The sequence below is a fragment of the Phoenix dactylifera genome, chromosome 12 (assembly GCF_051530095.1).
Source record: "Phoenix dactylifera cultivar Ajwa chromosome 12, Ajwa_hap1_PhDact_Kaust_v1.1, whole genome shotgun sequence".
Lineage (NCBI taxonomy): Eukaryota > Viridiplantae > Streptophyta > Magnoliopsida > Arecales > Arecaceae > Phoenix > Phoenix dactylifera.
In genome coordinates, this window is record NC_143201.1 from 23,148,109 (window position 1) to 23,170,275 (window position 22,167).

Here is a 22,167-nt window from a genome sequence, read left to right on the forward strand (position 1 = left end):
TCCCCTCCTTCGTAATCACGTACTCTTCTGGTTAGCCGATCCTCTATCCCCTCTGCTTCCTTTCCCATCCCAAGCCAAAAATCCCTCTACCTTAAAAATGGTCCTTGGACCTTGATCGAAAACGAAAATGAAAAACCAAAAACCCCCTGGTACATCGATTATTACATGCGGGGCCAAAAGTTCCGACCTGGAACCCCCCGGGCATGTCCCGTTAGGGTCTTTCGTATCCTACGGTTATTAGGATGTCCGCTGCCCACGCAAGAAATCATCCTGCCCGTTGGCTTTTTTTTTTTTCTTTTTCTTTTGGAAGCTCCGGTGGAATGCCTTCCCGGCGGCCAATCGGCGACCGCGATCCAAAGGTCCTTTTCCTTCTCCAGTTCTCCTCTCTTTCCTTCTCCTCCCTCCACCCCCCACCTTCTCTCCGAAACCCTAATAAGATTTTTGATGTAAAGAAACCCTATTAAGTGGAAACCATCGATTCTTGTTCTCCCTTTCTCTCCGTTTCTTTCCTCCTCCGGTGGAATCGCTGGCTTGCGATTCTTAGGCGCTGGCGCGAGAAAACCCTAGCGGGGGGATGTCCTCCGCCATAGTTATCGACTGCTCCACGGATAAGGTCAAGATCATGGCAGGAGATAAGCGCTGGATGGATAATCTCGACTGCCTGCCGCTGATCAAGCGGTGGCGGTTGTTCCTCTCGAGCACGCCGTCCCCTTCGTCCCCAGATCATTGGAAGTAAACTTGTGTTTGTTTCTCTCATTTCTCTTTTCGATTTTTCTTTTTCACCTTGTAATCTGGTTCTTGATACCATTATGTTGCTTGGTTAACCCATCTATGGCTAACCGCAGGCCTCCCATAGACATGGCTGTCAAGCGGGTCTCTCTGGGAGCTTCGCAGGTTATCTCTTTCAGCTCACTTGCTATCTCTCTATTTCTTCTAAACGTTTTTTTTAAAAAAAAATCTTTTATTTTTTTTTCAATTCTTGCATGTCAATATGGTGACATAGGTTTTAGCTGATCCCATCAACAGCACCGAGTTTGAATGCTAGTTTGATTTGTTGTGTTGGAAATGCAATGTACTATGGTATATTGAGCAATCCCATTTACTGAGTTATCTGATAGAATCCAATAATGGAATTATCTTTTGAAATTCGCTAGTTGTTAGCAGAAAATGCACAAGAATAAAAAACAGAGTCTTTCTCCCCTTTTTCATGTCAATATGATGATACGGTGAATAGATGAATAGCAATGCCAAAGTCGAATGCTATTCTCATATGTTGTGTCAGAACTTTCTATGGCTTTTCTTGATGCAAGCAAAAACCTTGGCATACGTTATCATATATTTGGCGACCCTGAATTATCAGATGATATTTACAATGTGTGGCGTCCTTATTTTGGCCTAGCTTCACATTTGGAGCAGGCTTTGAAAGACAAGAATAGTAGATCATTCAGTTTGCATTTTTAAGTCCAAACTCTAAACTCTATAGAGTCCTTACCCAAATAAAAGTCCTAATCAGTTTCATCTACATAGTGATGTATATCATCTCTAAACAGTTTCACATTATTACAAAAAATCAAGTCACTCAAAAAAGTCTCTAAATTAGCTTTAAGCATAGAGTAGCAAAGGACAAAATTGGTTTAATTCACAAAATAATGCTAGTGCTTGAAAGTATTCTTGTGCTTATTTACTGCAATTGATTTTCCCAGTCAAACTTAATCATATGAGATTTGCAACTTGTACTGTGCAGACAAATTAGGTTTTGTGTGCCAGAAAAATCATGAATTGTAACACAAACATTTCAGATAGTCGACACCTCTTCTACCTGCTGAAATGATATTTGTGCCGTAAGATGCAGCATCATTAATTAACCTACAGAATCGTAATTGTTAGGATGCTCATCTGATGTTACAAGTATTATCTTCTATGAACACAACCTTAAGATTAAGAAGAGAAGGGTTAAGGTTCTTCAATTCTAACCTGATTTTGAGACCATTATTTTAGATAGTGGATATTGTAAGCATCATCACTTCTTATGATTTTGGGGCAATAAGAGGACTAGAGGGCTAATAAAAGCTCTACACAAAGCACCAAGTTAAAATGTACAATCCAGATAGTTCTGTTGACATCCAACATCAAGGTTGTGATGGTAAAATAACATGATAATTTGTTAATGCATGTAATTATATGATTTATGTGTCGTGTGCCAGTTGACTAAGGCAGCGAGGTTCCAAAAAAGCCCTCAAATCCTATAGACAGGATAAACAATTCTAAGAACACCTCTATTCCAGAAATACTCTTATTTCAAACTTGTGGACTGATAAACTTATGGATGGTTTTGGGGATGTCAGCTAAACTACGGATTTTTGGAACTGACTACAGTCATGATTGACGACTTAAAACAGATCATGAGCAATTAAATGAGGTCATGGTTGACAACTTAAAACAACATACAGACAACTAAAAGGAGAATCCAGAGGTGTAAGTTTAGCTTTAGCATGTGTTATTTATCCTTTGCAGGAGTGGCCAGGGTTACCCAGAGGTGTGAAATTTGATCCATCTGATGGAGATTACTTTGGCATCTTCGTGCAAAAGTTGACAAAGGTGTGTCTGATCCTCATCCTTTAATCAGTGAATTTATTACTTCTCTCGGTGAAGACGATGGATCTGGTTTCACTCATCCACAAAAACTACCTGGTAATTATCTTAAAAGTTTGGGTTTTATTCCTAGAACATACATTATTTCTGCATTTCTTTCAGCCTAAATCGCCAATTAATTGGTGTCAAGAAGGATGGAAATGTATCCTACTTCTTCCATAGATTATTCAAGATATATAATGCTAAAAATTGAAAACATTGGATGGTGCACAATGATGACTCTGAAGATTTCTTTTGGCAAAAAGTTGGCAAGATTAGACCAGTCGTTGTTGATGGGAGTTACCAGGGCTGTAAAAAGATAATGGTTCTATATGCAAGCATGGAAAAAAGGCAAGAAGCCTGGGAAATCCAACTGGGTGATGCATCAGTATCATCTTGGCACAGGAGATGGTGAGAAGAGTTAGCTTGTTGTTTCTAAAATCTTCTATGAGCGTGGGTCCAGGCGGGATAAAAAGAATGCACAAGACTTGTCTTTGGAGACTGTAAAATCGGTTGTAGCTGAAGCATACACTAATTGTTGCCAAATTGGTAGGTCCTGACCCTCCGGAGAGAATCAACATTGCAGTCTTACTACCATGAAAGCATCTGCAAATGTGTCTATTGCTCTACCTTTAAACTCTTCTGTACTCCAGATTAATTGGACAAATGGGAAAGCTTCATTTAACATTGTGTCCACATAGATAAAGGAACTGGAAACAAATCAAACATCAGTTTTCAAATTATTTAATGGTCTTTTCGCACATAACAAATCTGCTATTATATGAAATTTGTCTGCTCTTAGCAAACTTGGTTTCTGTTATTCACTCACTGCTATGGAATCATAATTGCAGACAACAGGATATCATGAGACCAGAGGTAATGAGAATAGGGCTCATGCTGGTTGGAGAAAGCTTGATATCATGATAATCGTTTCTACAGAAGATTTAAAGAAAAGAAATATCAGAACCCAAGTTTTTGCAGATGTTCAGCGGTCTGTGGAAGGCTTCTTAGCTGGTGGCAAGCTCCATCAAAAGCGATCCACCTGTGTGGTTGAAGCGAGAGGAACCGTATCTTGTATATATGATGACGCTCAATCAAATGCCAAAAATTTGAAAAACAACTTGAAGGTATGTTATGCAAATCCTATAAGTTGGCTTTTCTTTTTGAAAAGACTTGCAGAACTCAAATTTGATCTACAAGGGGTTGTAAAATAGCTGAGGTCATTTTTCCCATTTCATCTTAATCACTGATGTCTATTGATACTGATATGACTCCTCTCTAGATAAATCATCAAGAAAGCATCGATTCCTCTCTGGAAAGTATAATGATGCTAAGCATTGAGCACATGCTGGAAGTGTAATTATACTCAGCATTGAGGACGTGCTGGTCCACAGATGACTTACTCTTTTGGGTTGGGGGTGTGGGTTATATTAGATTTAGCTCTTTGTTTTGAGCTGCACATGGTAGTTCCAGCAGTTAGCTGGTAGTTCCTAATGCCTTCATTGCATATGCTCAAAAAGATTTCAACTGCTGCAGGCTAACTTGTTACCAGTTGACGCAGGTTATTCTTCCGTGAAGTTATTGCTCAACTTTCCCATCTTAGCTGCTAATACGCTTCTGATGACTGCATGCTTATTTTGCGACTCATTTGAAGCTCACTCTGAAGGCTACTTGAAGAAAATGCTCATTCTGAAAATCTCAATCCTGATGATGTCCTGGAGGTACCACTTTGCTCAGCTCTGATCGCATTGAAAATCTGATTTTGCTCTCAATTCTTTTAGTATAATACATATGCGATTATGAAAACAGTCACATGAGTAGAACTCCTTTTATTTTTTCCATATTTAATAAAGTATCTATATGTTCTTCAGTTCTTCCACGTCAGAATGTTCTTTAATGTGAACAAAGACTATAGTAATTCAATTTATTATGTACAGAAGGAATCAACTTGTTCAGTAGGAATGCTCACTTAGAGTTTAGAACGATCCAATGACTTGTCTCTTATTGATATATACTTCATTTGAATCCTTCATGGAACATCACATAAAAAAAAAAAAAGAATCCGTCATGGAAAACAAAGGAATACAGGTGAATGATGGTGACTTGTGTGGTTGTTGTTGTTGATGGTGACTTGGTACAATAAATGAATTGTGTCTTGGAATTTTAGCGTAACTTGGATCATTTGAGTAATTAGTTAAAGTTGTCATGTTATCATCATCCAAGTGCCACCGATTAGTGATACTCACATTGCTTCATTTATTATACGAAGATATATGGACGGATATAAGAAAAACCGAACAAGTTATGAGCCGTTTTCATATCTAAATTATTTGAAATAGATATTGATTTTATTATAATTATATTATGGATAATTGGCTACAAAAATGACATGCAAGACAGCAGAGGAGGCTTTTTGAGAGAGAATCTCCTCGCTCTCTTGCTCTCTCTCTCTCTCTCTCTCACAAACACACACACAAATCACTTTAACAGATAAAAGTATGTATATGCCTCATATTGATCAGGCCATTAAAAGGATCAATACAGCTAGCAATTTCAAGTTTACTTCTAAAAAAGGAGTGAGGTAGACTAATTAAGCTTAAAATAAAAAACAATACAGCATCAAACTTTGAAAACCATCAAAGTGCCTGAGTGGCCAAAGCACCACTACAAACACATTCTTGGAAAATTTTCTTTCCTACTATACAACCTTCCCTCCGTATTACCATACGGGAGAAAGTCTGAACCTAGACCTCGAGGATGAGCAAAAGCACGCTGCCAACCCCAAGTATAACGTCCAAACTTGTCAATCCTGTCATGAGATGCATGGTCGGTGCTTTTGTTGGCGTCAACCCTGTGAACAAAATAGTAATCTAGTTGTGATTTACTTGATAACTTGTGATAGTATTGCAAACATTCTAGAAATACCAATACAAAAAATTATATATGATTTTATTGGATCAAACAAAGATGATTTTATGCAGGATAAGGATTTCACTTACAAACAAACAGATGGTGAAGTCGTATAGAAACAAATAATGACAAATTGATTACTAAAATACTTGGTATATGGTATAGCTACCGCAGTCTATACTTAACATCATATAGGCATTAACTGCGCCAAAGATAGCTGTTGGTCTCGATTCTTTTTAGCAGATCAGATTATGGGTTGCCTCAATTAACTTATAAATTTTTCATAAAAATGGAAGTATGGAGCTAATAGCTTTTAGCATATTTAGATGCTTGAATTTGTTTGTTCTAATATTTAGTCGGGGGAGCCACCTCTCAAGGGAAACGATAATTAAAACGATAATTATAGCCCTTGAGGTGTTGCCAAGCAGCTGGTGCGAGTAAAATATGTTAGATGATGTATTCTTAATTTGGTATGCCTACATTTTGAGGTGATCCCCTCTTGAGAGAAGAGAATTACCTTTTATTGTTTCACACTTTGTCAGTCTATTTTTCCCTTTCCAGTGGAATACCAATTGCATTATCATTAAGCCCATCAAAAAAGATACTTGAAGATATATACATTTGAGGGGCCATCTAATAACATCTAAAAGGATTTCCCAACTTCTACCTCATTTCTTCAAATGGTGGTACCCCACCTTCTCCAATGGAAATTGACGAGTCTATCTATATCTAATATATATATATATATTAGATTCCTTCTGTCAAATTTTCTAGCTAGAATATCCTTAGTTTCTATATTCTCAAATATCTGCAAGAAAAATATGATTAAGAAGTCTGGTATATAATCCACGTGGACTTGTTTTTTATTTTTGCACATTTATCTCTCATTGATATAATTTCTCCTGCACATTCTAAACTAGTTGAATTCTAATTTTTTTTTAAAAAAAAAAAATCTACAATCACTCATCCATATTCACAACCCAATGAATTCCATTTAAAATTTAAAAATAAATAAAAATATCGATCCTTTTTCTCTAATTCACTTGTTTTATCTGTCTTATCTCCGATTTCTTGAACTCTTTTTTATTGTTTATTTTTTCTTAAACATGCATTTTACATGTCCAGCTGCTAGAATATAATTACTCCAGATCACCATAAGCCATTTCGCTTTTCATGCTATATGGTTCATCAATGTACTCTTTACAAATTAGCACATGACATCTGTACATCAAAATGAGGCAAAAAAGATTGAGTGAGGCAAATTAAAAGTAAAGTTCTGCAAAGTTTTTTTTCCAAAAAAAAGGGAAATATATGGTTTTCTGATTAATTGAGGTATATATTGTTAATTCGATTTATATCTAAATGGTTGAGGACTAATTATAAGTGCATCAGTGTGTTCAAGTGGGTTCGTTGGGAATCAAGTAATGAGGCTTCTGTCACCATTAGGAAATATAACCAAGATATTGTGAATCTTGTTGCATAGATATTGTGAAAAATATAACCAAGATATTAAAGGAAAAAGGAAGGGAAATTTTGTGTCTCACCATTAGGAACAGGTGCTTCTGTCACAGTTGGAAACTTCCTTGATGATGATTCAACCTCTGCACATCCAAAAAAAAAAAAATCAACTAAGATAGCAATTCTATAATTAACATACATAGAAACTGTCATATCGGTTGATAATTAGTATCATAATATTTACAAACATAGTGCAATATTGCACTGTAAAAGTATTTCGCTTATTTTATATATATATATATATATATATATATATATATATATATATATATTGGGGGGGGTACAGGAGAGGGTTCAGTTGAACATAACCTGAATACATAGCAAAGCATAAACAAAAAGATGCAGAAAAACTTTACCGTCTAGCATAACCACAACCAACAAAATCAATCATATAATATTTCTTTAGGTTGATAAAAAAATTTATAGCTAAAAATTGTTGGCTTAGTTGGTTGGCATCTCTTTTCTTGTCTTTGAAGGAGGTCCCGGATTCAAATCCTGGGCATTGCTTTGTTGTTGAGGTTAAATCTTGTTACAAAACGCCTCTTCCGATTGTTTCAATGCAGTATTCTTTTTGACTTCTCTTTTAAACTTTCCAACCACGTATCATATGTGGCAAGAGGAGTTCATCATTTGTTAGAAATAGGAGCCAAGATGAAAGTGAGAGGAAACCATTTTCTGTGACAGGTATAAATAATGAAATTTCATAGACTAGAAAAATGACGATACTAACAAATGGAGAACCATGCCCAACTCTTCTGTCTCCAACAAATTTACAAAGTGGGAAATAGGACACATGACAAACAGGGTTGAGAGAGAGAGAGAGAGAGAGAGAGAGAGAGAGAGAGAGAGAGAGGAGAAGTTTTCTATAATGCCTCAATTCATTTTGTTAGGCTGAGATTATTTTGAAAAAAAAAAGAGGAAAATCGATTCTCATTGGGGGCGATCCATGAGAAGTTTTCTATAATGCCTCAATTCATTTTGCTAGGCTGAGATTATTTTGAAAAAAAAAAAGGAAAATCGATTCTGATAGGGGGCGACATGGATCGCCCAGCTCACAACAAAAGGGCCGCCCAATGTTGGCCCAATAAACGCTAACGTCGATCGGTTGAATTTTCGGTTCGGCCCAAAATCAGCCTGGCCTCGGACTCCGTCAAAAGCTCCACCGACCTCCAATATTCGTCGACTCGCCCCGACTGAGTTCGGGGCGACCAATTTAACTAGTACGCCCCGACCCTCGAGCTCGAGGCGCTCCACCGAGCACACCTCGAAACCCGGAGAGCCGAGCTATTCTTAGCATCTGTCTAGCCGACCTCGCCAAACGCATGATGCGATCTCTCAACGAGTTCGGTCTCGCCAGCAGCCACACCCATACGTGCACCCACGCACTCCTACGTGGCCGTACATTGTAACACCACTATGTCACGCTTCGATAGCTGGCCCTCGACAGTCAAAGGACAGCACCATTTCTACTCCGGCTATACCTTACCGCGACTGTCAATACCTTACTGTTCTCGAGAACGGACAGCACCATATGCCACCGGCCAACCTTAGCTGCGCACCATTCAACTCAGAGCCATCCCTCTCTCATGATGAGGACGGACAGTACTTCTGCCACATGGGCCTCTCCACCGGAACTACAAATAGCCCGGTCAGGTAACTTCTAAGATATTTTTGGCTAGACCAAATTTATCCTACTCTAACTTAGGCCCTATTTGGGGGAGCTGTTGGCAGTAGAGCTGTTAGAAGTAGAGCTGTTGGAAGTAGAACTGTCTGAAGTAGAGCTGTTATAAAAAGCTGTTTGCTGTTTGATAACTACATTCGTAAAGTGCTGTGGTACTTTGTTTTGTGTTTGGTAAACAAACTGAGAAAGTACTTTTATATGACAAAATTACCATAAAGGACATTGCATAGTATTATACAACATAACATAATAAAACATAACATAAATTAATACATAAATATACGATATAGTATAATATTATTGTAATATAAAATAATATTATGTTAATATAGCATAATAGTAATATAATTATTAGAGTAAATTAATATTTGGTAATATAACATAATATTAAATTATTTAACATAACATATTAATGTATGATGATATAATATAATATATATTATATTTATAGTATAATACAATAATAAAAGTATAAAATATTATAATTATTAGTATAAATTAATTTCTCATAATATAACATAATATTAAATTATTTAAAATAACATATTAATGTATTATAATGTAATGTAATATAATACAATATTTATAGTATAATACAATAATAAAGGTATAAAATATTATAATTATTATTATAAATTAATTTTCCATAATATAACATAATATTAAATTATTTAAAATAACATATTAATGTATTATAATGTAATGTAATATAATATAATATTTATAGTATAATACAATAATAAAGTTATAAAATATTATAATTATTAGTATAAATTAATTTTCCATAATATAACATAATATTAAATTATTTAACATAACATATTAATGTATTATGATATAATATAATATGATATTATATTTATAGTATAATACAAAAATAAAGGTATAAAATATTATAATTATTAGTATAAATTAATTTTGCATAATATAACATAATATTAAATTATTTAACATAACATATTAATGTATTATGATATAATATAATATGATATTATATTTATAGTATAACACAAAAATAAAGGTATAAAATATTATAATTATTAGTATAAAATAATTTTTCATAATTTTTCATAAAATAATTTTCCGCGGTCCAGGGGCTCTTCTTCGTGGTCCACGCTCGAGGAGGACCTCAGCGTGGGCCGCGAGGTTGATGATAAAAAAAAAACAATAGATTGATTTTGGAAGGTATGGAAAAGGATTAAAAATTTTTTCTTCTAAAATGTGGTTCAAGAGATGCATACAAAATTGAAAAGAAAAATATCTTTTCTTATGGAAGGGAGTCTGACGGCTAGGGTTCTTGGCTCCAACAGATTTTTAGGTTTATAAAGGAACAAACTATGTAATTATGTTATTTTAATATGGGCATTTTTGTCAAAAATACAGCCTTCCGAAAAAGCTGAAACAGCTTCCTCCCAAAAGCTCCAAATTGGAGCTTCCTCCCAAAAGCTGTTTTCAGCTTCCCGCAAAAACTGAAACAGCTTTTTGAAAAATTTACCAAACACAGTTTTTCATCTAAAAGTACTTTTGGAGGGCCAGAAAGTGCTTTCTGGCCCTTCAAAAGCTCCCCCAAACAGGGCCTTAATCATCTGAGAGCCCTCACCGGTGTTTCCGGTGAGGTTTTGTGTAGGTCCGCCACCGCCGCCGCGCAGGAGGTGACTCCCGTCTTCTTCCTCCAATCACGGGCGGCTCCCTCGACCCTTTCGGCATTGTCACCCTCGGACCAAATTTGAACCACAACAGATTCTTTCGTTGCTCTAATTTTTTACTATATATACCACGGCATTATTTCCTCACCCTCCGGCATTATTTCCTCAAACCACGCTTCACCAAATAAAAAGTTATTCTTTCCAAGCCCCACAAAGACTTAATTTCTTAAAAAATGTCATTTTGCTTAAGCTAGCAGTACAAATTAAATGCCAGCCGTTATTTCTATTATAGAACTTAAAAGACCCCATCTGAAACTGTTATAATAACCATTACCTTAAACCTCTCGTGTGTGCGTGTGTGCATGTGTGTGTATGTGTGTGTGTGTATGTGTGTGTGTGAGAGAGAGAGAGAAAGAGAGAGAGAGAGAGAGAGAGAGAGATGTGATTACTGGCTACATAAGTTAAATTGTTGCACCAGGAGGTTAGGTTATTGTTGTAGCTACACTTGTCAGGCAGCTTGAGGGCCTCCTCCCTGGTGGTGTGCAGGTTCTCTACGACTTCGGGATTGTTGAAGAGGGTGCAGAAGCAACGGGGAACTGCGGCAAGAACCGTTCCTACCACTTTACAGCAAATCTGCGGGGGCTTCTCGTGGTTCAGGTACTCTTGGCACGGCAGCAGCCTTTCGAGGCAGGGGAGCGTGTCCCCGGGGAGCACCGCCTCGTCGCCATCCTCCAGGCTCACGCCCATGGAGCCCCATGCTGAGATCAACAGGATTGCACCCACGATTACCCTCGAAGACATCTCTCCTTCAAGAAAGGCAGAGAGGTTCGCTCATTTGAAGCATGTGAGTTCGATTCTATCCTACGTATACCTCGTCACCGGCTTTCCTTGTCTTCGTTTTTGGTTGGTCTCGTTTTGTTGCTTGCCTCCGCGTGCGGCGGAGGCGGCATGGGGTTGCTCGTTTAAGGACTGGTCTTATTATAGTGGCATTTATAATAGACGGTGGGTAGGGGAGTTCGGGACGGCTTTCATTCTGGGACGTGCGTGCGTCCGGAGGAATGGAGACCGATCGACTGAAAAATAAAACAATCAATTTTTGAGAGAGAGGGAGAGAGATGGCGAGATATAAGAGTTTATTGCTCGCTTTGCGATATTGATAAGAGTTTATTGGGAAAAAATTGTTATCTTGGTATAAACCAGAGGGTAGTGCCACCATCTCTGGATGAACCGACATGATGAGACTATTATTTTATCTATTGAATCGAATGCTCTGTAACTAAACTAATACAAGATAGCTATAACAAAATTTGACTATCTTTGCAAATTTATCATTATGCTGTCAATTGATATCTCGAGAAATATGAGCTCGTATCGGCGGAGATAATGATAGCCATTGTGATCAAATTTTTATTTCTTTTTTTTATACAATGGCAGTTCAAATGGCTCTAGTGTAGGTACAGCCAGTAGAAAAAGAGCCATCGTGATCATTTAATGGGCCAGAGAGCCAGCCCATTTGTGTCGAGGCCTCGACAAGGAGGGAAACGTACCGGTCATAGGTAACAATTCTTCTCATCATGGAGTGGCGTCTACGCAAACGTACGTGGCTTCCTTCTATCTTAATAAATGATATATTGGATTTTCTCCAAAATCCTAATCTCTCGCTCAAGTCCAGCACGATAGACGTTAGAACTAACCTTTGTTGACTCTCTATCTATTGGATCCAATGCATGGCTCTTTTGTCCAAATGCAAGAGTCTACCAAGCCTTTTCAAGAAATTTATTCAAAAAATTGTACTTCTCGGGCCTGAAATTGAGGGTATGCGAGTTTCTCTGAAGAAATAATAAAAGATATAAAAATGATCTAAAGATAGGACCATAAGAAATTGATGAGCTGAAACATAAAGAATTTTTTAATAGAAACATGAACAACTACTTGATGGGTCTATAATTGTTTTTGTTCGTGATACCTTTTATTTTATATTCACCGTAAATCTCCCAATATTTTTATTAAAAATAATTTTTTTTTACGTACATATCCTTCTAAATATTAAAATTTACATGAATACCCTTATTTGCACGTGTACCTTTATAAAATGCTTGTTTTGCATGCATAGCCTTCATTTTTTTTTCTTGCATATATGCCCATACTATCCAACATCGTTAAAAAAATAGTAGTTTAAAATTAAAAATAATTAAAATATTTTTAATGGGTAGTTATGCAAATAGAAATATTTGATAAGGGTATATATATATATGTAAATAATACTTTGTGATGGTATTTATGCATTTTCACATATTTAGGAAGATTTATATGCAAAAAAATCTAATTTTAATTTTTTTTATTTCAACCTATTTTAACACTCGAATTTATCTAATGTCTGCCGCTCAATATTTTTCGTAAAAATATTACTTAGAAAAATTGATTCGACAATCAGGTAACAAAAAAAGTTATAAAAGTTATTTCACTAATCATATAATTATTCTACTTTATTTTTCTTTATTTATAACAACTACTATATCTTATTTCATTGAAATATAGCTTATAATATTTATTATTATATATGCATATATGAGGGTATATATTAGAATATAGAAAATGATTAGCATCACTTAAAGGAATACGATAGATTGCAATGAACAAGTTTCCGTGCTACTACTATGCTCATGGATGGAAGAACAACATCAATCATTGCTAAGCAAATTCATTGAAGGATTTCGAACCCTTCAACCTCTATAGCTATGTGGTAAAAGGCTACCCCTTATGGTGTATATCTTACGCCATTTTTCTTTGAAGCTTCAATTTTTTAGAAGAAGAAAATATCTAGTGTATGTGGTCCATCTTGTCACAGTAATTTTAAATTAGCTACTAGCCTGCACATGAAAAATTTTCTAACTTTAAAAAATAAATATTGCAAATCTCATACACTAAAAGATAAATATTGCAAATCTCTTATAACGCTTTTCTTTAAATAGTTCATAAAACTAAAATCAGGATCTGACCATTTTCATGTAAAAAATGATACAATGAAGGGCTATCTATGGTGGAGAAGGAAGTCGAGCGAATGGTTTTAATTCCAGATGGAGAAGTGAAAGAGAACGTCGAGAGAGATCGAAAAATTTCTCAAAAAAGGGTAGAGATATTAGTTTCTAGTAAGACTTGTTAATATGTTACTCGCTTTAGAAATAAAAGGATACTTTCATAATTTTAATTTAAATAAATAAGTTTTTTGAGGACATGCACGTAAATATTAATTTACAGGGCATCCATGCAAATTACAATATTTATAAGGGTAGTTATGCAAAAATCTAAGAATTTTTTTGCATGTATACCCTTCTGCATATATGAATTGTATAAATACCCTCCAAAATTGCTATTTGCATGTATACCCTTATAAACATTTTTTTACATATTTACCCATTAATGATATTTTTGTCATTTCAATTTTAAACCGTTGATTTCTTAACGATGGTAGATGGCATGGATACATACACACAAAAAAAAGTTTGATAAAGATATACATACAAATATCAATTTTGAAAGGGTAGTCACGCAAACTCCAATATTTAGGAGAGTATACACGCAAAAAAATACAAAAATAAATGAAGAAGAAATTTTTAAAGAATGGTGGTGGATAAGATATTTGGCGAAATTCCTACCTTTTTGAGCAAAATTTTTTTTTAAAAAACAAATCATATAGTACACAAGATAGCACACGGTTACCAAATCATAAGTATAACTATGATGGTGTAAACTCCTACTTGTCCATTGACAAATGCAACATATTCCAAAATGTACCAAATTAAACCTTAAAGAATAAAAAACTATATATATATATATATATATATATATATATATATATGAAGATATGAATTGCCCAAAAATCGTCCCCAAACAAATCAGTAGGTAGAACGTCCATAGTCCAAAAATCAAACACGTTATAACCCACGCCAAGCTATTAAAAAAGAAAAAAAAAGAAGAAAAAAGAACTAGTTAACATTCGGCCGAGGAACTAGTTAATTCAATGCATTTGGTTTTCGGGCTATGGACTTGCACCTACTGATTTTTGGGTTTTTTGGGACATGGGTTTGTGGTATAGACTGTCAGTGAATCATCGAAATAGCTTTGCATTTGTATCTTTTACCCACGTTTCCCTGATGTGAGTTCATTCAAGCTCCTGATTTCGCGCGCGGGGGGGGGGGGATCCTTTCCTCTCGAGGCGCTTTTTGAAGGGCAAAACCGTGAGGGCAATGGTCTTCCCCTGTCTGCGCTGGACGCGCGGGCCGGAGCGCCCAAAGGGCAGTGGTCTCCCTCCGTCTGCGCTGGACGCGTGGGCCGGAGCGCCCAAAGCGGACAATACTTCGGGAGGAACGCAGTCCTCTTTCTCTGCTAGCTTAATGTGGGATATGCTGTTGTGTGAGGCTCCGGCCAAAGGCCGTCCCCGCAACAGATGGCGCGCCAGGTAGGGGGCGCCTCCTCCCACCGTTGACTACCCCTCAGGACTGCGGAGGCTCAAGAATCTTTCCGCTGGGGGGGCTATGTTGCGGGGGGGAGGGGGCCTTGAATTTAGTCCCACATCGGCTAGTAGCGGAAAGGTTCTGTGCCTTAAATGGGAGATGGAAATCCTTTCCCCTCGAGGCGCCTTTTGAAGGGCAAAACCGTGAGGGCCGGAGCGCCCAAAGCGGACAATACCTTGGGAGGAACGCTGTCCTCTTTCTCTGCTAGCTTAATGTGGGCTATGCTGTTATGTGAGGCTCCGGCCAAAGGCCGTCCCCGCAACAGATAGCATGAAGAGATAAAACTTCATGACTTCCGGGTCTTTTTTTGCTTCTCTTTTGCAAACATTTAAATGTTTTTCATGTTTCTCTTAACAAAATTCTTTTCATGTTGCAAGAGATAAACAAACCATGAAACAATTTTTAATTAGTGATTTCCATCTCCATTTCAATATTGAAGCAATGAAATGAAATAGTACGTATATTTGCTTTTCTTTTCTTCTTTTTTTTAAATAAAAAGATGGAAAAACCATCAAATTCATTAATGGTATTGTTTTCTTTGGTTAGGTGGTTGATCTTTTTTTCCCAAAGAAGTTCAGTGGTCATTGACCAGCTCGCATTCTTTCTTTTTTTTTTTGTTGGTAACTACCTCGCATATTGTTCAATGAATGAGAGCAAGGAAGAATTCATATGTTATAGAAACCCATGGAAAAATAAAGGCAAACAAGAAGGGTTATAGAAATCATGACATGCTCACGGAGATCATAACCCAACCCCAAATTTTTAAAAACATCTTTTTTTTAAAAAAACAACTTGGTGGTAGCCTCCACCAAACAAGACTGAAAGCCAAAAAAATAAACATCCACAGTACATAATATAAACCAATCTCTCAACTAACCAAACCAACGAATAAAATAAATGTGACTGCTGATACCAGAACGACAGCATAGAGGAGTCACCCAAAACAATACCAGCGAACACACAAGCTGAGTTTTGGTTGCTGAATAATTTCTTCGACGCACACATAAACCTTCTTGCTCGCATTTCTGTTTCTGGCTTTGTTTTGTTTCTTAGTGGGTTGATCTTGGTACGAGTACATATATTTTGTATTGGGCAAAGCCTTTTGAATGTAGTTGGCTGATGTCTCTTCTGAGGTCTTCAGCCCCATTAGCTTGTTTTCAGTTCCTCGCCACTGAAAAAGAAAAAAATTGTAGTAGTTTCCCATTGTGTATTAGTGATAATTAACAGAGTAATGCTATGGTGACACAAAATAGCATTCAGAAAATCACGCAGGCAGCTTTCAGTTTTCAGAAGCACGAGGCAAGACAAAGGTGTCTCTCTCTCTCTCTCAAGACAGGTGGTTTGAAGTTTAAACCACCATTAGGCATGAAGAGACTCCAATTTTGTTTTGAGTGCAAAATAGGAAGCATAACTTCATAGTGGTATGTTAGTCTTGTTACCCTTCAAGTTGATCAAATCAATCCAAGCCAAAATCCGGACCTACAAGCGAGTCTTGGGTCAGGAAGTACCCAAAGTTATGATCAAATGTCTATTTCGGAGGAAAATTAATGACCATGGAAACTCAACCAGTCAAAGTAGTCCTTTCCTCCATCCGTGTGAAAGACGCTCAGAAGTTGACGCGTGCACGTTGCTTTGCCATTTTATATAGTTTTAAATAATAAGTATCTTTATCTAGTATTAAATGTGATTTGTACAATTTAGAGTTGTTCCGAATATAATATCCATAAAAAATTGGGTCCTTCAACCAAAAGATTTGCTAACATCGGTTTTAAAAGGGTCATTACTGCCCAACCTAGAAAATGGATATGATTACGGTGCTCCATTAGATTCCCCCATATGTTAAAATCCAAAGGTGATATTTGATTTGTGAGAGTCATTGGACCAATTTTATTCTAATCATTAAATTTTATTTTTTAAAAAAAAATTAATGCTTAAATGTCATATTTATTATGTTTGCATGAAAGGGGAGAAAGAAAGAATTAAATGTTGTGAAAGAGATAAAAACAATATGATCATAAAGAAATGATGGGAAATATGTTTAGAGGATCATTAGCCTCGAACTTTTTTAACTATCTAAAGAAGTATTCATGTGCTTCGGTCATATATGTGATTTGTTAGATAGCAACTTTGAGACTATTCACCTAGTAGCATTAATAGCACCTAGATACAAAAAAAAACAGTTCTTATCACGGTCGCAATAACAAGTGATACAAGCATGAGAAGCTTCATAATGTCGTTACCTTCTTATTTATAAGTAATTCACATGAGCAGAGTCCTTGTCCACTCAATTCCAAATATGAATGGTGCGTAAATCAGAGCACTGGTATTCATCTACTTTTGAGTCAGGCAAGGTAATGGAATTAACTCCATTTTTTTTTTTCCGCTAAAAATGAATTTTTCATACAATACGCGTATGAATACATCCAATAAAATCAAAAACATTAACTCGCGGAGTGCTAGTGGTAGCTCCTCCTTTCTTGCCCAGAAGGTGTACTCTGAATGGTGAGCCGCATAACAGTCGGCCGCCCCATTGGCTTCTCTAAATATATGTTTGGCTTGGACAGCTACTCCATCCCTCCTCATCATCCCTATGTCCCGGATCAGGGGGTGATTTGTGCTCTCACCCCTCGGCCCTTTCTGAATTCATCTTATAACCGTGGCCGAATTGACTCCCGCCATTCTTTAAATTGGTATCGACACCACAAATCCAAAGGTGGTTCGATTACTCTAATAAATTTGAAGCTCCATATATACAAAATTCAGAATTTATTGTGTGAACTCAAGGAAAGGCATCGAAGAGCATTGATCAGAAAGGAAATGATCTCGACAGCTTTCTACCATCTTCATTCACGTTTGAACAGAACTTCATGCGTGTAGGACTCTTTGGATCGGACCCTCATGCTATGTTTAGACCGACTTCACACGTGTGACCAGTGCTCCCTTGCCACTTCCTCGTGTGCACGAGTCTTGCCACCCCCTGCTGGGGGTGGGGGTGGGGGTGGGGGTGGTGAGGATTCGTGAGGCTTTTAAAGGCAGGTAGCCGGGGAACTAGTCAGCTGGCTTGGGAGTCTCTCTCTCTCTCTCTCTCTGTGTCTCTGTCTCTTTCTCTGTGTGTGTGTGTGGCTGCAGAGATTTACTTGAAGGAGAGAATGGGAAGGCAGCCATGTTGTGACAAGGTGGGATTGAAAAAGGGGCCATGGACAGCTGAGGAGGACAAGAAGTTGATCAACTGCATCCTCACCAATGGCCAATGCTGTTGGAGAGCTGTCCCAAAGCTAGCAGGTAACCATCGCCCCCTCTTGTTCCCTTGGCTTCCCTTTTGTTTGCTTGGATTTCCAGAAGAGCCGACTTTATTTGCCATGACATGAGGAGGCTATGAAATTCTTCTTTCTTCTTCTTTTTTTCGTTTTCTTTTCTTTGGAGAAATCTTTTTCTTGGTTTTTGGTTTTTGGTTTTTGGTTTTTCCTGTTACCTTCTTAGATATCTCGAACCATTCTTAGATGTAGGTGTTAGGAAAGGTGAACGGATGTTGGGGTTTTAAGTTCCCCTCCCTTTCCTCTCTGATACGCATGAGAGAGAGAGAGAGAGAGAGAGAGCAAGTTGCTAATCGAGAAAGAAAAACTTTGAATTTTGATAGCACTTGTTTTATGGAATCTATTTCTATAGTTTGCTTTAATTTTGTTTTTGACAGTGGTGGTGGTCTCCTTTGAAGATAAACATGAGTCCTGTTTTAGAAGTATATAAGATGTTGGGGAAAAAAAGAAACGTTATTCCCGTGAGCTTCTTCTAATGATTACTGCGAATGGAGTTTCATGTGCCTGGTTTTATTGTGTAGGTTTATTGAGGTGTGGAAAGAGCTGCAGGTTAAGATGGACCAACTACCTGAGGCCTGATTTGAAGAGAGGCTTGCTTTCAGAGTCTGAGGAAAAGTTGGTCATTGAACTCCATTCTCGTCTTGGGAATAGGTCCTCTCTCTCCCCTCTTTCCTTTCTATTGTTCACAAAAAAATGGGCTCCCCTCAATGATTTTGATTAATAAAAAGAGGGAGTCAAGTTGGTTCTCTCCCAACTACTACTTATTTAGAAGAACAAGCTTCTGGTCCTCTGTTTCACCTGCAGATGGTCTAAGATTGCATCTCATCTCCCTGGTAGAACTGACAATGAGATAAAGAATCTCTGGAACACCCACATTAAGAAGAAGCTGAGGAAGATGGGAATTGACCCCATCTCTCACAAGCCCATCTCTTCTACCGATGAACACCACCAAAAAGAGGAACAGCAACAAGAACAACCAGGTGCTGCAGCTGGCGAAGATGGGAGAAGTGAGAGCGTAAGCCTCCAATGTCCACAGGGACAAGAAGAAGAGAAGAGCATTACCAGTTCATTTGATTTCATAGAGACTGATCACCCATTTCTTCAAGACTCCCCTAGCTTTTGTACTGATGAAGTGCCCATGATTCAACCCCATGAGATTATATTATCTGGTGCTTCTACCACAATATCCTTCCCCTCTACTTGCACACCATCATCAGGCTATTCGTCTAGTTCATCACTGAAGGCTGAAGAGATCCAATTTCCATGCATGGAGCGGCCAGAGCTCACGTACCTCTGTGGGATGGATGACTTCAGTCAATGGGATTCGATCTGTAGCGATGGAGATGGGACACTAGCCCTCGATCCTCTAAACCAGTATCAAAGAAAAGCGTGGGATCTAGAATCATGGAATTAGAACAGTTCTGATTCCGTTCTACATGGTTTTGTAATTAGTACACGCAAACAAAATAAAAGGATGGAAGAACAATCTCTCGTTATTCTTTTCTTTTTCTTTTTCTTTTCTTGACAGGGAGATCAAATCTCTCGGTATTCTTCGGAAGCTACTTTGTTCAAATAATTGGAAAGCCAAAATAAATAAATAACTAGGAGGGCTGTATTTTTTTTTTTTTCTTTACTTGTTCCTAGTGGAGTACATGAACCTTCAAAATAAGGAAAAAGACAGTAGACTGTAAATTTTTTCTATTGGTAAATTTATGCCTACGTACGTTCATCAACTTTTTTACATGCAAATTAAGAGAGCAGATAGAAGTGGATGAAAAATCAGCATGATGCAGAACCATGTCCAAATTTAATGCTTGTGTAAGTCTTTTTGCTAGATCAACTGAAAAAAGAATTTTACGTTCTGTTTGAGCTTTGTTAAGGCTGAGTCAATCACTCGTCTTCAAATTTTAGAAAGAAAAAGGCAATTGGTACTTCAGCAACCTCTATTGGACAGTTCTATCTAGGCTTTGAGCTCTATTAATCCATCAGGCATCAGAACTACCCTCATGAAGCCCTAACTGTTTGATCCTATGAAATCATGCTCAAGAGAAGTGATTCCAATGATGAGTTGAGTGTAGGGGCAACAGGTTCAATGCCTGAAAAGAAATTTCCATGCAAGCATTCGTCTATAGCATTTTCCTTCTGTGAATACACAGTAAGTAGGTTGCAACTCTACTTGCTTTCCCCAGTGCAGGAATTTACCCAATAGGCCACAAAGAACTAATTTGGTCAACCAAAATGTATGTCGACAAACATGAAATCAACCCATCACAACATAAGGGTCTAGAACTTTTGCATAGGTGATTCAGCTCTTTTAATTCTTTCCCTTGCGACAGTAGTCGCAGCTATAGCTGTAAAAGATGCTAAAATGTTTTTTTTTTTTTTTTTGATGATAAAAATGGAGGCTAAAAGGAGCCGGCCAGCTTTTACTAATAAAGATAAAAGAATTTACATTGAAACCAAGGTCAGTTAGAAATATAAAAGGATGAATAATAAAAAATCAGCTAGTAGGAAGAGTGCTAGGAATATCCTTGATTTCGTTTCAAATTCTCCTTGAGGCTGGTATAACTTTTTCTGATTGCATAGAAGAGACCACTATGAAGACCAGCATAAGCAATAGAAGTGATGCAAGAAAAATTCGAGCATTTTTTTTTCTTCAAAATAGCATAGGTCATCCCCACAAATAATATGAAAAATAATGGATTGAAATTATTTTGAAAAATTTCTGAGTCTTCATTCCATATAAAGATTCTGGAAGGACTTTGAAAAAAGTAACCGTATGGAGCTCTTTTGATTTCTAGCTACTGTGTTCCCCGCAAGTTAATGTCCACATCTTTTGATAGGATTTGAAAAGGTCGCACCCTTTCTAACAATCATTTCTCACTCCCAGAATTCATGGTGTTTGTCATGCCCGTTTCCATTGTGATGACTGTGCTTTTAGGTGAAGGTCTCTCGAATATTTCCAAGTAGTTCTTGTATATTGGAATCTAGCTGACTGCTTTTGGAAAAGGAATTGGCCGGTGGTCTTCTTGTCAATCACTCCTACCTACATGCTGATACATGTTATAAGGAATTTCTTACATCCACAATCTTTTAACACACAGTATTTCCAACGCAATTCAGGTCTCAAGGTGTGAGCTCAAGTCCAAGTTGTAAATTCAGCCGAGCTTAAGCCCGAGCCTAGCCCGACCAATTCTATAAAATCCTTCATTTATCTTTAAAAAAATCGCACACGAATTAGTCTATTATGCTTGCATCTCGTTTGTGAGTCCTAAATCACATCAGACTAGTCCTAGTAAGTAGGAGTTACTATAAGTATGCGATCATTTGATCGATGTTAATTGCGTAACATGTCAACTCAATATATAGAAAATTTATGTTAGTTAAAATATGAAGTTATTTTTTATCATGTCAAGCATTGCAGGATTATGTACGCTAATAACATTGGTCTAAGTCTTCCGTGAGCAAAACATAAGAAAAATCAAATGTTTTTAAAATCTTCATAGATTTTCCATTACCGTTAAAAGTTCGAGGACAAGATATACTAACCCAGTTTTCTTAAGAACAATCTATCAACCCACACAAATGTTTCAAGCTCTAATTGACCGCCTAATTTACGACTCCAAGTTAGAAATTTCAAAGCCAGCCATCTTCTCTGACAATCTCTAGAGGTTAACGTATAATTTCATCTGCCTAATGAAACGATACTAACTACTATGGCCGTGTCGCTTCATATACGAAAAAAAGAAAAAAATTGGAAGCTAGTTTGGATTGAAATTTGGGTTGCCGGTCAAAAATCGGCTTAGACATGAGAAAGTTGTTTATGTTGATCACTTTGACAGTAATCTATCCTTCCCAAGCTGCACTTATAAGCTTGGGACCAGACCTAGCTTGGAGTCATTGGCCAAAGCCAGCCTCATTAATACACGTAGAAAAAAGCCTATTCCTCCTTC

The 22,167-nt window shown here is 37.1% G+C and overlaps 3 protein-coding genes across 11 annotated transcripts; 2 read left to right on the forward strand and 1 right to left on the reverse strand.

Annotated features, from left to right (window-relative positions):
* The first annotated feature begins 29 nt into the window (after nucleotides 1-29).
* On the forward strand, nucleotides 30-12,385 carry LOC103716315 (uncharacterized). 9 transcript variants are annotated; one of them, XM_088709164.2, is made up of 6 exons: nucleotides 34-732; nucleotides 846-894; nucleotides 2,515-2,598; nucleotides 3,483-3,507; nucleotides 3,613-3,758; nucleotides 4,184-4,571. In XM_088709164.2, exons 1-6 carry the CDS (start codon nucleotides 575-577, stop codon nucleotides 4,205-4,207), a joined length of 486 nt encoding a protein of 161 aa, XP_088565290.2. In that variant the 5' UTR covers nucleotides 34-574; the 3' UTR covers nucleotides 4,208-4,571. The 9 variants fall into 9 exon arrangements, 7 of the variants coding, with proteins under 7 accessions (XP_088565292.2, XP_088565290.2, XP_088565294.2 ...); XR_016398080.1 differs by adding an exon at nucleotides 11,821-12,385 and having other exon boundaries at nucleotides 43-732; nucleotides 3,483-3,758; nucleotides 4,184-4,352; XR_015972266.2 differs by adding an exon at nucleotides 10,933-11,066 and having other exon boundaries at nucleotides 43-732; nucleotides 3,483-3,758; nucleotides 4,184-4,352.
* Nucleotides 7,051-11,588, reverse strand: LOC103716285 (non-specific lipid transfer protein GPI-anchored 3-like). The gene is made up of 2 exons (XM_088708850.2): nucleotides 10,836-11,588; nucleotides 7,051-7,142 (listed from the first exon to the last, which is right to left on the reverse strand). The coding sequence occupies exons 1-2, from the start codon at nucleotides 11,185-11,187 to the stop codon at nucleotides 7,051-7,053; spliced, it is 444 nt and encodes a 147-aa protein (XP_088564976.1). The 5' UTR covers nucleotides 11,188-11,588.
* Nucleotides 12,386-17,936: 5,551 nt separating the features above from the next.
* LOC103716284 (uncharacterized) lies at nucleotides 17,937-19,812 on the forward strand. Its single transcript, XM_008804223.5, has 3 exons — nucleotides 17,937-18,182; nucleotides 18,736-18,865; nucleotides 19,019-19,812. Exons 1-3 carry the CDS (start codon nucleotides 18,050-18,052, stop codon nucleotides 19,626-19,628), a joined length of 873 nt encoding a protein of 290 aa, XP_008802445.3. The 5' UTR covers nucleotides 17,937-18,049; the 3' UTR covers nucleotides 19,629-19,812.
* The last annotated feature ends 2,355 nt before the right edge of the window (nucleotides 19,813-22,167 follow it).

What these genes read in the sequence shown, in the direction of transcription:
- LOC103716315 (XM_088709161.2), top strand. Translation starts at nt 575, where the DNA reads ATGTCCTCCGCCATAGTTATCGACTGCTCCACGGATAAGGTCAAGATC. An exon ending in TCGTCCCCAGATCATTGGAA is followed by an intron (nt 733 to 845) that starts GTAAACTTGTGT and finishes GGCTAACCGCAG; the next exon opens with GCCTCCCATAGACATGGCTG. An exon ending in TCGTGCAAAAGTTGACAAAG is followed by an intron (nt 2,599 to 3,482) that starts GTGTGTCTGATC and finishes TCATAATTGCAG; the next exon opens with ACAACAGGATATCATGAGAC.
- LOC103716285 (XM_088708850.2), bottom strand. Translation starts at nt 11,187, where the DNA reads ATGTCTTCGAGGGTAATCGTGGGTGCAATCCTGTTGATCTCAGCATGG. An exon ending in CAATTTAACTTATGTAGCCA is followed by an intron (nt 7,143 to 10,835) that starts GTAATCACATCT and finishes TTGGATGTGCAG; the next exon opens with AGGTTGAATCATCATCAAGG.
- LOC103716284 (XM_008804223.5), top strand. Translation starts at nt 18,050, where the DNA reads ATGGGAAGGCAGCCATGTTGTGACAAGGTGGGATTGAAAAAGGGGCCA. An exon ending in AGCTGTCCCAAAGCTAGCAG is followed by an intron (nt 18,183 to 18,735) that starts GTAACCATCGCC and finishes TTTATTGTGTAG; the next exon opens with GTTTATTGAGGTGTGGAAAG. An exon ending in CATTCTCGTCTTGGGAATAG is followed by an intron (nt 18,866 to 19,018) that starts GTCCTCTCTCTC and finishes TTTCACCTGCAG; the next exon opens with ATGGTCTAAGATTGCATCTC.